Below are 12642 nucleotides of genomic sequence, written 5' to 3'. Positions count from 1 at the left end.
TTTTAATGTACAGACAACTTCTTTACCGTACTCAGATGTCGACAATAGCTAGTGCAATAAGCGAACGAGTACACGAGACAGTGAGTACACCTGACATATATTAAGAAAGCCTTGCGCTCAACATATATATCACATAAAAAGCTGGCCCAGGAGCAAAAAAATTTCGAGTGACCCTTTCACGTCTTGCAGTAGAACTCTTCCTCTCAGTTTAAAAGTACTGCTTTCATCTCCACTTCCGGGTGTTTCAACCACGTGGGTGCTAGAATTCGTGCATGTCATCGCTGATTGGATGAATAGGTCGAATTGGTGACTTGTGGTTATTTGATGTGTAAAATTCTTTCCTCATGTCTACATATGTGCCCCGTAAATAATATCATTCTTAATTAATATAAAATATATCTTATGTCTTCTCTGTGGAACACACTTACTGCGTGGCTACGTTCTCTAAGTTTAAATTATTTGTATAAATCACCGCGACTCAAACTTGTTGTCATGGCAACTTCACAAACATTTTAAAGTACTGTTAGTCATTCTCGAAGTTGGCAGATTGGCTGACAAAGGTAAGACTTCGCAAAGGTGGCCTATTCCAAACATGCCTTATACATGTTTTTTTTTTTAATATATACATTAACCACAAAGTAGTCTGCACTGAATTAAAAACTAATCTTAACCAAGTTTGTCATTTCAACAATACGCCACTTAAGACATACTTCATTTCAGATATCTTCATCCAGAGAAGGAAATGGTCAAATGAAATGTGTTCACAAAGGGCTCCGAGGGATTTTTTGATTAGTTGCTCCGAGTCCATGATACTGGACCATGGGCAGTCTGTAGAGCATAAGAGCAAAGAGACAGACCTGCAGGATATTGTGATGGTCAGACTCAGCAGCCTACTGCTGAAGAATGTGCAAAAGCTGGGTTGTTGCAGGTCATTAAGGATTTGCATCTTGGCCGACAACTTCATTGCCAAGATAGATGCTCTTGTCGAATGTGTACATTTAGTAAAGTTAGATTTGAAAGGAAATCAGGTAACCGTTTATAAACAGATTATGTATATAGAACTGAAGAAAATCCCTACGAACTAGGCAATAGTAATACATTATAAAAATGTAAACATGTACATGTTATTACAAGTGTATAACTGTATTATTTATTAGGTTTTGCTTAATGTAAAGTATGTCTTATTTTTGTTTCAATAGTGATATTTATGGATAGCAATGTTGTCTGCAGTACTTTAGGCTAGAGGTTAATTAAAGTATGGGAGCATTCAGTTGCTAAATACACCTTTCTAATTTCCTCAAATCGCAGATAAAACAGCTTCCCGATGCTGTTTTTTGGAGCCAGCTGAAAGAACTGCAGTTGCTAAATCTACACGACAACAGTATGTCGACCCAAGACAATATCACAGGGTTGTCTGGATGTTCAAGATTATCTGCCTTAACCCTTTATAACACCCCTGTCAGTTTAAAGGGACAGTACAGACATTTCCTTGTCAACGTCATATGGTCGTTGAAGGCCCTGGATAACTACGTTATCTCTGATGAAGAAATAATTGAAGACCGGCACCAGCCGATGAAATTCAAATCAAAGAGCCGTCATTTTTACGTGAATCTTTACCCTGCTTCAAAAGCGGTTGGTAGTCATGTGACCTAGTTGCTCTTCTTGATGTCTTTTGCATATTTATTACACTCAAGACATCGCTTATATTTGTTATCACATTTAGGATTCATTCAAGACCGAAATCAAAACAGTGCATCAAATAATTGCAAAGATAAACAGGATCCAGGCGATGTATTCTCCAACTTTAATTATCCAGCGCTGGATCCGGGGCTACCTTACCAGGAAGAAACTAGGGTAAGTAATTTATAACTGTGTACCAGCAAAACTCTCACACCAACACAAATTTTTCTAAGTGGTAAACCTGTTTGAAATAGAGGCCTACCTGTTTTAGTTTGCCTTCATAGTCCAAATGGATACAGCAGTTTTAAGATTTTCCAGCATCCGACAGTCAAGAGCTGTGAGGAGTTCTAACAGACTCAAGGAGCAACTTTCGGCAAGCTTCCCAGTGGGGGCCGACTGGGGACCGACAGCATCATCAAAGGCGGCCCCAAAGGAATGCATAGGAGTTAAGGTCAATCAGCATGTGCACATACCAAAGGTGATGGGCGCCTTGTCAAACATATTGTTGTCCTCTAAGTTTCTGAAACCTTAGAAAAAAATCAGTAAACATTCTCATAATCCCAGAACATCGATGTATTGCTACAGTGGTTATATGCTGCATGTTTTATTTTGTTTGTGACTCTTCTTGTTTTGTTTTTGTTTTTTGTTTTTTTTTTATTTTGCAGGGGTGGAAGAAAAGGGTCACAGAAAACAAAAAAATGTGTGTTAACTTAAATAAATTGCTTCAAATTCCTCGCTCAAAGGTAAAGTCATGTTGTAGATGTAAGAGTATAAGAAATTAGTGTCAGTAAATTCCCAGCATTTTAATTTAATCAGTTTAATCCTTCTCTTAATCTTTTTTGACAGATCTTTCAGGAAGCGATGCATCAGATATCTACTGATAAGAAGAAACAGAAAAACCAGCATCCTCTCTTTAAGACACCCCAAAACAGTAAAATCCTGAAATCTGACAAAGTCAAACTTAATGAGTTTGTCAAAGGTATTTCTGAGGATGTAGTTTCAGTGGTACCCTTAACTGAGTTAGGTTTACTTTGCAGCTCTTGGTTTACTTAAAAGCTCTGTTCTTTTCACCTAGGAATGCCCATTGATATCACACCATTATATTTCTATAACGATGATCCAAAAAACACAAACATTTGCGTGTTTGGTTTAAAGGCTATGATCCACCCCATAGTGCCACGTAATCACGTGGTCTTTTCCCGCCAAGTAGCTGCCCGACACATCCATGAGACCACAAGCCTGCTGCACAACATGAAGCAAAGGCCTTGTATTCTTCCTCCATGTTGCCCACCCATGGTAACTATTGACAAGAGCACAATGGGTTGCTCTCCTGGTAGCATCTGTCGCACACAATGTCAGGCCACAAAGAAGGTCTATGAGGACCTAAAAAACGCAGAAGAAAGAAGGCTTCTGACGGGCAGGAAGGAGCAGGTTGCTCAGTCCTGGGCCCGAAGAGAAGAGGCCAGAACCCGTCGTTTGGGGCTCATGGAAGCTCGAAGGACGGAGGCACTTCGGCGTCACGAGCGTGATCAGGCAGAGCTGGAGGACTCACTGAGGACAGTGAAAGCCTCTCACATCAGGAAAGTCCAGGAGGTCCAGCAGAAATACGCACTCTTCTTGGAGGAGAAGAGGAGATTGGCTACAGAGGAGGAGCTGCTGAAGAACTTCATCAGGCAACATGCCTCTTTGGAGAAGGCCATCATGAAACACAAAACCTGCAAGAGGCTATTTGTTGATAAACAAGAGAATAGCAACCAGGTTATCTACAACAAGCAGCAGGCCAAGCCACAAAGACTGCTCACCCAGAGTAACAGGTGCACAAGAGATTCATTCATTTACATCACAATGAGTATGTTGTTGAGTTATGATTTTCTGATCTGATGCATCACACTGAAAAATCATGGTACTCGTTTAGACTGTTTTTATGCCTTCCCTTCTGTAGAAAAACATCTGTACAAGAGGAAAGTATTGAACTGATTGAATCTGGAGACTCCCATTTGGCAAGCAAACACAATTATCGACGCTCAAAATCTGACACCAGGGTTTCCAGTTCCACAGCAACCCATTCCAAAGTGAAAGATCTGCAAGTAGACCCAGTGAGTCAGACTACATAATGGAATATGTCAATTTCGTGGACCACTTGGATTAATCCAGGGTTTGGAAAAAAGCAGTTATTGGATTTGGGACTATACTGCTGCAGAGAGGTAGCATCTGATACATTCTAGGAGTGGTCATATATGTTATTCAGTCCAAATTAACCCTGTTCTGAACACCAGTTCTATCACATTAATTTTTTCAATGAAATTCTGAAAAGTTGAACATACTTTCAATAAACGTTGCATAAAACTCTCCATATTTCTTGGCTACAACTGGACGTAGATGATTATAGCCCAAATACTGCAACAGTAAACAAATTAGATCACAACAGGTTATTTAACTATTTAAAGACAGACTAGGTCTTTAATAAAACGTTTAATGTTTGGGGGTTTTTTTGCCATGAAGACAACTACAGTAACTGTGAGTACATCATCTTTGGAGGTAGACAGTGATCTACACATTAAACGGTAATGAGACAAATGTGGCCGACAAGACTGTGCGCAACATACTTTTTTTTTTCTCTCAGGGATAAAGTACCATAAATGCATCTTAATTTCAGTATCACGTTTCCTGTAACGCATTGCCATAAAAATAACTCATGATTCTGAAGAATAAATCTATTGTACATTATTGCACAAAATACTCATACAAGATCATATGAATTCCAATGGGCCCCATTTACCCCTAAGGGAAAATGCATACAACAGCACCTTATTTAGGTTTCACTGTAAAATGCAATGCCTGCGTGCTCACAATTTCTGTGACTCGCCAGTAACAGTAACCTCATTAGTAAGAACTATAAATCCAAAATAACATAGAAATTCAGCCAAAGTCCTCGTGACTTAGTGCAGACAGGGTGAGATATTGGTGGGTAAAAGTTCACGTGTGTCTCCAGACTTTCACCTCCTTACTGGGATCCGTGGACTGAGAGACCGGCCTGGTAGCCTCCATTCCCCTACAGAGTGGAACTGAGAGGGGAGGGAAGGCTGTCCCTATTCTTTTCTAGGAACTGGCTACAGGAGGCAAACGTGCAGTAGAAACTGGAGGAGAGCCCGGCAATGTCAGTTGAGATGTAGGGCAGGACTTCAGGAGTGGCCTGGTTGTAGTAACAAATCTGAGAGACACAGATACCAGATAGCAACTTAGACTTCACACCATCTGACAACAACCTGCGAGCATCTGTTTCTTTTCAACTATTTGCTGTATTTCAAAGCTTTCGCCCAGTCTAACCAGATGGCGCAGGCCTTGCACACGTTCACGTAAATCAAAGGTACAAAAAAAAGAAAAAAAGAAAAAAAAAAAAAAAAAAGCACACCTTGGTGAGAGAGCTGGATTCCTCCCAGATACTAAATCCAGCACAGAGCACCTCCCCTCTGTTATAGTCCTCAGTGGGAGGGTGAGTGGGTAGTGTGACAGAACGAAGTGCAATCAAGTAAGGGTCCCTGTGAGAGATGAAGACACAGTAAAGCCTCTTTAGAGTGAAGAGAAAGTAGCTAATACTTTTTTTTTTATTATTATTATTATTGAATGTTTTCACTGTGGAGGAGCAGAAATGAACTCGCTGTTCAGATGCTCTGTAGGGGTTATGTGCACGTGCGTGGGTTGACCTCTTACTCGGAATCACAGGGGCGCCTCCTGGACGCGAGGAGGATGAAGTCCTGAACTTTGCCTCCTTTGGTTATTGAGGGAGTCACCACGCGGTAGATTGTGTCGTCCTCATCTGCCTGGATTATCACCTCACACTCTCTTAACAGTTTGTTGTTGGCAAAAAAAAAAAAAAATATATATATATACATTTTGAAATGTTGAACCTTGCAATGTACACCTGTATTAACAGGAAAGCTTTGAGGCAGTTGAAGCATGCATGCATAGTCCTACATAAGGCTGTAAGGCCATGGTAATACAGACATAACTCATCACACTTTGAGGGGCACAATTTATTGTTTCACTTTTCCTTAAATACCACCCATATACATTACCATTTAATGTTACCTATATACATTACCATTATACACTGTGTGCAAAGCAGAATGCTAAAAGCCCATACTTGTAGTGCTGATCCCACTCCTGCCGCCGCCTCAGATCTGAGAGAAGCAGAAAGACTTGTTCTGCTGGGACGGATATGTGGTTCTCCACCTTAAAACACAGCATGTGGTTCTCCTCCAGTGTATAAAGACTGACCTAGGCAGAATGAAAGACTTTCTTTTCATCCATTTTTCACTCTCAATGTGTGTACCATTCCTTGCACTTCTTCATTGAGACATACAGTTGTGCAGTGATCTAACCTTGTTTTTCTCTGAGCTTAACACCCAGTTGGTTTTGGCCGCCAACATCTTCAAGGCAGATACATTATTGTAACTTAGGTACATCTGTAATTACATGAACAACCATGTTATTTAGATCCAATTATTTTCACCATTTGGCCATGTGGTCTCAGTACTATTTCTGTACTGAGACCACATACTTCTGTACTTAACTCATACATAACTTACCTGGTTACTTGGATCCCAGGGAACAGAGAGAGGGACCTCACTCTGCTTACAAGAGATGATGTACTTCCTGTGAAAATAAATTAATCTCAATCAATGGAACCTTCAGATGAATGCGTAGAAATTTGATAACTGATAGCATTTGATGAACTGATATTTGCTTTTACAGTGTGACTATCAAGAGTAACTTGATGAAACGATTCCAAAGATGTATTCCTTGAGTTCTCCATAATGTTTTGGAACTATAAAGAAGGTAAAGTATGGAAATTCCTTAACACTGCCGTCTCCTCACCTGTCCAATCGGATTTTCTTTCTCGCTATGGCTTCCTGGAAACGGCGCTTTCCATCCTGTCAACAGAAGATGAGGGAAAAGTAAGGATGTTTCAGGCATGGCTGCTCCTGCAGAAGAGTTTCCGTTTCAACCTTGGGGTAACAGTACCTCGAACACGCTAAACAATCCAGATCAATTCTGTATTAACTACAAAATAAGTCATCTTGTCAACGCACCGAACAGGAAATATGCGTCAAGCAAACAATATATTTAATTCTCACCACAGGCTCAGGTCGTATCCGTGGTAATGTGCGTGGCTTTCTGTCACTGTCCAGAACCTCAAAGGTCATGAAGGCAGTGTTAATATGCCGCAGTGGCTCTCCACCTTGATAAGCCTCTGCACAAACTCCAACCTCCATACTGTAGCGTTATGTGCACGTATACACACACACACACACAGAAAGAGAGGGTGAGAGTGAATGGTCATTTCATAAGGCTTAAGAGGATCTGCTTTAAAAACAGTCAAAATGGAAGGTGATGAAAACAATAAGCAATAGCAAAAAAAAAAAATTCAAGTTCATAATCACGCACAGATGTCATTCAAATTGGGACCATTTCCTTGACTCATTTTTAGTTAGGCCAGCTCAAACATAGCGAAATACCTTTTCTTAAAAGCATTGTTTACAATGGCCTTTAAGACCAGTCTGTCTCCGATGTGGGAGGGGCCGCGGAAGTGGAACATGTCGATAGTCCTCAGAGTAGGATGAGCGTTACACAAACGACTGGAAAAAGACAGAATACAAAACGAGTGCCAAAGTGTCAAAGGCTATTGAAAACTTTACACTGATAAAATTAGCTACGTTGTGTTAGGTTGCCTTTTAAAAAAGCATACTTGTCAGTTTACTGGAAATACACTGAGATAAAAGTTAGCCATGACGGTGTTCACCTGGCAGAAATAGTGGCCACATTTTCCATCCAGGCCATGATCTGCCCACCAAACGTGCTGACCTGGTGATTGGCATGCGGGGGCAGGACCAGCTCTACACTCTCTACCCGTGTCCGCTCTGCTGGCACAGCATCCTGGAACTCGTGACACTCACCCCCTAGAGAATAAAATGGCACCTCTATCAGTTCAAGTGATCTTACTGAGCTTGCAAACATCAGATTAAAGTGACTGATTATTGCCTGATTCACAACAACTCACCTCACATGTTCCGAAACAGAAACAAGTTAGCAAGTCACAACACGTTCCCGCTGAAATCCCATGCATTATGTAACATCTTTTTTTTTTTTTTTTTTTTTTAGAATTCTGGTTTTCCTTGAGAAGGTCGACCGAGATGTTATATAAGCTTTAAGAGAGTGCTGATAACTGTCTTTGAGATCACGTTTTGTGGGAATGGTGAATCACCACGGACGGTGGTGACAGTCACTTTCTGTTTACCTGTCTGCGAAGAGCTGCTCAGAAGGTCAGTGATGATCTCTGCATGGATCAATCTCATTCTCCTTCTCTCAGCAGCAAGGCTGTATTCCATCTGTTCTTCCTGTGTGTGTGGTATAATCTGCTTCAACTGAACCTGCACACATGAACACAGGCACCGACAGCCATGTTACACACTGCACGTTGAGTATGGATGAATAAAGTGATGGTGTAAGATCGGGGGACAAGATCTACTCTCTTCTTCCAGTCTCACCTTTCCAGCCTCTGTGCGTCTCGCAACAAAGGTGGCGAAGGCATGGCAAACCTTCCACTGTCGATTACTGAAGAGGTCCTCGCAGCTGACGACGATCCCTACCTAAACATAAACAAACCCGCGTGAGACGACCTGAAACCGCCTTTACAATTTAGCAACAACAACAACAAAAAAAATGCTTGTGGAACTTAAAACATATCTAATCACTGTCAGGTTTTAGTTTTTTGTCACTGTAAACTGGTCATAGCTATATAATAACAGTACTGTACGAGTCATGAAACTCGATATATCAAGCGAAACAAAGGATTCATCGAAAGTTCCTCATATTTAGAATAGTCAACACTCACACAGGATGAAAGAACTTTCCTTTGAGTAATAGAATATGTGATGTATTGTGTTGCCACCAACCTCCATGCTTGATGTGAAGGCCCTGTTGACTTTAGCTTTAATATTGACAACCTGTCCAACCCTGGTGTTAGACAAAAGCATAAGAAATGTTTTATCTTCACGTGGAGGATTTGAGAACACTACTAAAAAATTAAGACTGAAGGGAAGAGTTACCCTATGGTGTGCTCAAAGTGGATATCATCCACAGACGCTGTTATACAGGAACATCCAGCATGGCGCTCAGCTAAAATTATGTTAAAAGTATTATAAAAACAACATGTGAATGGAAATTTAAAGTGTAAAAGACATAAGCAGTTGATACGGCATCAAAAAAAAAAAAGATAAATGATTGCATGCCAAGCCTTTTTAAAGCCCCAGGTTCCTTCTAATCCAGAATGAATCTCCCATTTCCTCCTTTTGACAATTTTGTAAAGGGGATATTTTCTGTTTCAAATTAGGCATATCAGTGTTTTGAGCCTATGGAATGTCAAACATTACACTGAACAACAGATATTATTAATTATTAATTCTTATGTCAAATGCACAAACAATGAGTACAGTTGTTATATAGAGCCATTGCTTTTCACAAAGACAGAGGCAAATTCAAAAAAGTAACAGAGAAAAAAAAATTGTCATTAATATTGTCAGTGCTTTCCATAACTGTATGCTTGGCATTTAACAGTAGGACAAGATAACGGTTTTTACAACTGTCAGCATGTCGGTTTTACTGGTCTGGGACTCCAAATGCATCAGGCTTTACTCTGTATAACTGTAACCACCTTAACAAAAATATCATCTGATCTGAGCAATCTTTTGCAATGTATTGTTTTTAATGACATTCAAGTTAAACCGGTTTTGGATTTTCACAAGCCCGTGCTGATTCAAAGCAGCTGGCCTCATTGTTAAACAACGAGTGTCTGGTAAAGTATCACTAAGGAGGCTGCTTCTCAGACTAAGTACATGTAGCACATTTATGGAGAGATGGAAGCAGCGCTCACTAACCAGAGAGGCAGGCGGTTGAGTCCATCCACTTGAGCAGCTGTCCGGCACTGAGCTCTCCACAGTGGTTGGCGTGACATGGAAGTACGATTTGACTCATCTTCACTTCAGTGGGGTTCCTGTACACCTCACCGCTCTCCAGGATGAAGAGAGGCTCCTCCAGGATTTCATAATCCTTGTATTCACAGGCCATGATCAGAGACCTGGACAGTTAGAGGCAAATTATGCTCTATGCCTTTAAGACACTGTGTAAATTGTAAACATATGAGTGGTGGATGCATTACGTAACTCGCTGTTACAGAGTCAGAACTGCCGCCATGCTTACTGCCATCTACTAAGTCTCTGAGCATTAATAATAACTAAAGCAAATGAATGCAGTTCATTTTTCTACAGTTCAGGAGTTGTGTTAGCTAGTGTCATGGATTCTAATTACTAAAAGCTGAAAGAGAACCTGTCAAACAACAGACCTCAGTCTATTCCAACAATTCAGAGTTCCTAATGGTACTGTGCAGTCCTCTAAAACAAACAACGAAAGCATAAAATGTTGCAGGACATGCAGTCAAACAGAAAATTAAGTCTTGCGAGGTGATCGGATCTCATTGGTGCAATATTTTGTTGAAGAAATTCTTTCACTAAACTGTATTAATCTTGAGTGGGACATTATAATCAGTTCAAGCAGGATTTCCAAGATTAGCGCCTTTTCTATTTCAAAAGAAACAATATTTGAAAGCGTTACTTTCATAACAGAAATGTAATCTGGGAAAAAAATGAGGAATTCTTGACTTTGCATGATTAGCTTTTGGGTGTATTCAAATAAATAATTAAAAAAAGAAACAACTAATGACCATGGTGAAAAAACATATTTTGTACTGATAAATAAAGCAAAATTATATTAATACAAATGTATCCTTTATTTGTGATATACTACAGTTATAGATGCATTATATCTATCTATCTATCTATCTATCTATCTATCCATATATCAATACATATATATATATGTGTGTGTGTGTGTGTACAAATTTGATTTAAGTCTATTATAGGCCCTAGTTACTGGGAGTGTGTGGATTCATGCTACAGATTAGAAACACTGCTGAAATATCTAAAATCAATTCAGTAAATTAAACCTCTTAAAACCTAATATTTTTTCTGATCATTATCTCAACATTATGTTATCCAATGTAAAATCTGCATCCCCCTTGTAAAGTATTTAACTTCGTGTACTATTAAAAAGTACAATTTAAGTCTTATTCCTATAGACTAAACAATTAGGAGAACAGTTAGGCGAAACTTGAAACTGTAAGTCTCCCATGGGAGGTGTCACATGAGAGTCTTCTGTATTGTGCCAAGAGCTGTATTAAATTGTGTTTTGTTCTGAATAACAAAAACTACAAATCTTAAATCTTAATTCCTCCGCTAGACCCCTGCCATGAAAGGCACAAGGCCTTTTCTGTCTTTCTACGAATAAGCGCTTTGCATCTGATTAAACTCGGGGGAGGGAGTACTAGACTGTTTCAGCCTGTTTCAGCTCTCAATTGTAGTTCTCCCCGATGCATTTCCAAGCAGGAGATGAAACAGAAATTGAGATATGTTTCAACAGTAACTATCCCACGTCGGTCATTTCTTTATTCGGACCATGTTGTAGCAATTTCTGACGTAAATATCTAAATAGGCAGTTCATGAGGTTGCCATTATTTAGGCTAATAATACAGCTGGCAAGATTTGGAACACAGTCTCGGCCCAACTCACATGGCATGATCCCGTGTGACGCTTTTAAAGTCACCACATAGTTTTCTATGGCCACTATTTTCCAAGCGAGAGGTTGTCCGGTTGTTATTTTCACCTGATGACCAACGGGCTACAAGATGAAAGTAACGTTTACGTGACAGCCACTTGAAAATTCCCAAATGACATCTGACAGCACAAAAGACATGCTTTCGGCTCTATGCAGATTCTTAGAGAACTACATTATATAATATAGTGCAACACAGTCACAGCACCGAGTTATTTCCAATACTTAAACGTCACGCCGGGTGAAAAACGAAAAACTCCTAAACAAATATATTACTTGTGCTTATATGTCCGTTGATACCTCGCATTAATCCCTTTCATAAATCTGCTAGTAACGAACTCATGGGATAGTTGGTCATGTTTTATGAAAAGTCATTCAGAATGCATACCAGTGCACATCAAAGACAGGAAAGCGACTCACGTGGGTTGGAGATATTGAAATCACATCTGAGCAAACGCATTTAACCTTAGTAGATTCTTCATGAGCCCTTTGAAAAACTGTCATGTCAGACGACCCTACGGCTGTAAAGTAACAGCAACACCCCTAAACTCCATGCTACAACAAAATAGGCAACAAAACACGCCTCCACAAGTGGATCAAATTACAGTGCCGCCCATCAAGTTTTTAAGGTAGACCGAAACAGGTTATAAAATATGCGCCACTGTGGGCTTTGGAGGCTTTGGAGAAAGGTGAAAACACTTCTGGAAATCCTGAGATAGCCAAAATTGTCACTCAGTATGCTCATCTCAGAGGTGAAATATGATCATACGTAAAAAGTGTTAAAAAATGAGTAGACCTTATGTCTTTATGTTGCTTTTATGGGACGTGTTTCACACCTTTCTCAAATTAAGAGACTTTGTTCTGAAAAATTGTAGAAGGATTTTGTGCCCCTTCCCCTCCCGAGAAAAGCATTTTTTGAATCAGATTTATAAAAATATTGAGACCTCTCTAGTAATTCCTGTGAGCAGATTTCAAGGGTTTCTGAACTACCTCTTCCATTCATATCTGATCACAGTTCATATAAAAAGTGTTATAGTCATTTTGTTGGTAATTCATCATTTTGTGGCTGGTTTGCACACATGCTTGTGATCATTGGCTGAGGGCACTAGTTTTGTTTTTGCCTTGATGTCTTTTTGTCTGCTGGAGTGCATGCTCATTGCTTGTATAATTCATTATATACATCCTTTTTCACCATTGTAATCAAGATCCTGGACAATTTTGGAGAGCACTGCATTT

General features: G+C 39.8%; 2 protein-coding genes across 2 annotated transcripts; one reads left to right on the top strand and one right to left on the bottom strand.

Annotated features, from left to right (window-relative positions):
- Positions 1-755: 755 nt before the first annotated feature.
- lrriq3 (leucine-rich repeats and IQ motif containing 3) lies at positions 756-3794 on the top strand. Its single transcript, XM_030784383.1, has 7 exons — positions 756-1028; positions 1309-1632; positions 1724-1854; positions 1999-2158; positions 2527-2659; positions 2756-3494; positions 3623-3794. Exons 1-7 carry the CDS (start codon positions 756-758, stop codon positions 3792-3794), a joined length of 1932 nt encoding a protein of 643 aa, XP_030640243.1.
- Positions 3795-4194: 400 nt separating this feature from the next.
- acot11b (acyl-CoA thioesterase 11b) lies at positions 4195-11855 on the bottom strand. The gene is made up of 16 exons (XM_030784173.1): positions 11827-11855; positions 9618-9817; positions 8790-8859; positions 8637-8697; positions 8229-8330; positions 7979-8111; positions 7484-7640; positions 7200-7319; positions 6819-6957; positions 6559-6614; positions 6270-6336; positions 6063-6146; positions 5825-5958; positions 5392-5523; positions 5093-5219; positions 4195-4891 (listed from the first exon to the last, which is right to left on the bottom strand). The coding sequence occupies exons 2-16, from the start codon at positions 9805-9807 to the stop codon at positions 4733-4735; spliced, it is 1731 nt and encodes a 576-aa protein (XP_030640033.1). The 5' UTR covers positions 9808-9817; positions 11827-11855; the 3' UTR covers positions 4195-4732.
- Between the last annotated feature and the right edge of the window lie 787 nt (positions 11856-12642).

Source organism: Chanos chanos, chromosome 9 (genome assembly GCF_902362185.1).
Source record: "Chanos chanos chromosome 9, fChaCha1.1, whole genome shotgun sequence".
In the NCBI taxonomy this organism is placed as follows: Eukaryota; Metazoa; Chordata; class Actinopteri; order Gonorynchiformes; family Chanidae; genus Chanos; species Chanos chanos.
The sequence above is the reverse complement of the archived record's forward strand: the minus strand, read 5'-3'. Positions and strand labels throughout refer to the sequence as shown.

Excerpts from the sequence above, each read along its gene's own strand:
- lrriq3 (XM_030784383.1), top strand. The coding sequence starts at position 756 with ATGTGTTCACAAAGGGCTCCGAGGGATTTTTTGATTAGTTGCTCCGAG. Across the intron at positions 2,159-2,526 it reads AGCATGTGCACATACCAAAG|ATCTTTCAGGAAGCGATGCA; the intron begins GTGATGGGCGCC and ends CTTTTTTGACAG. Across the intron at positions 3,495-3,622 it reads CTGCTCACCCAGAGTAACAG|AAAAACATCTGTACAAGAGG; the intron begins GTGCACAAGAGA and ends TCCCTTCTGTAG.
- acot11b (XM_030784173.1), bottom strand. The coding sequence starts at position 9,807 with ATGGCCTGTGAATACAAGGATTATGAAATCCTGGAGGAGCCTCTCTTC. Across the intron at positions 6,958-7,199 it reads AACAATGCTTTTAAGAAAAG|TATGGAGGTTGGAGTTTGTG; the intron begins GTATTTCGCTAT and ends ATAACGCTACAG. Across the intron at positions 5,959-6,062 it reads TAAGCTCAGAGAAAAACAAG|GTCAGTCTTTATACACTGGA; the intron begins GTTAGATCACTG and ends CATTCTGCCTAG.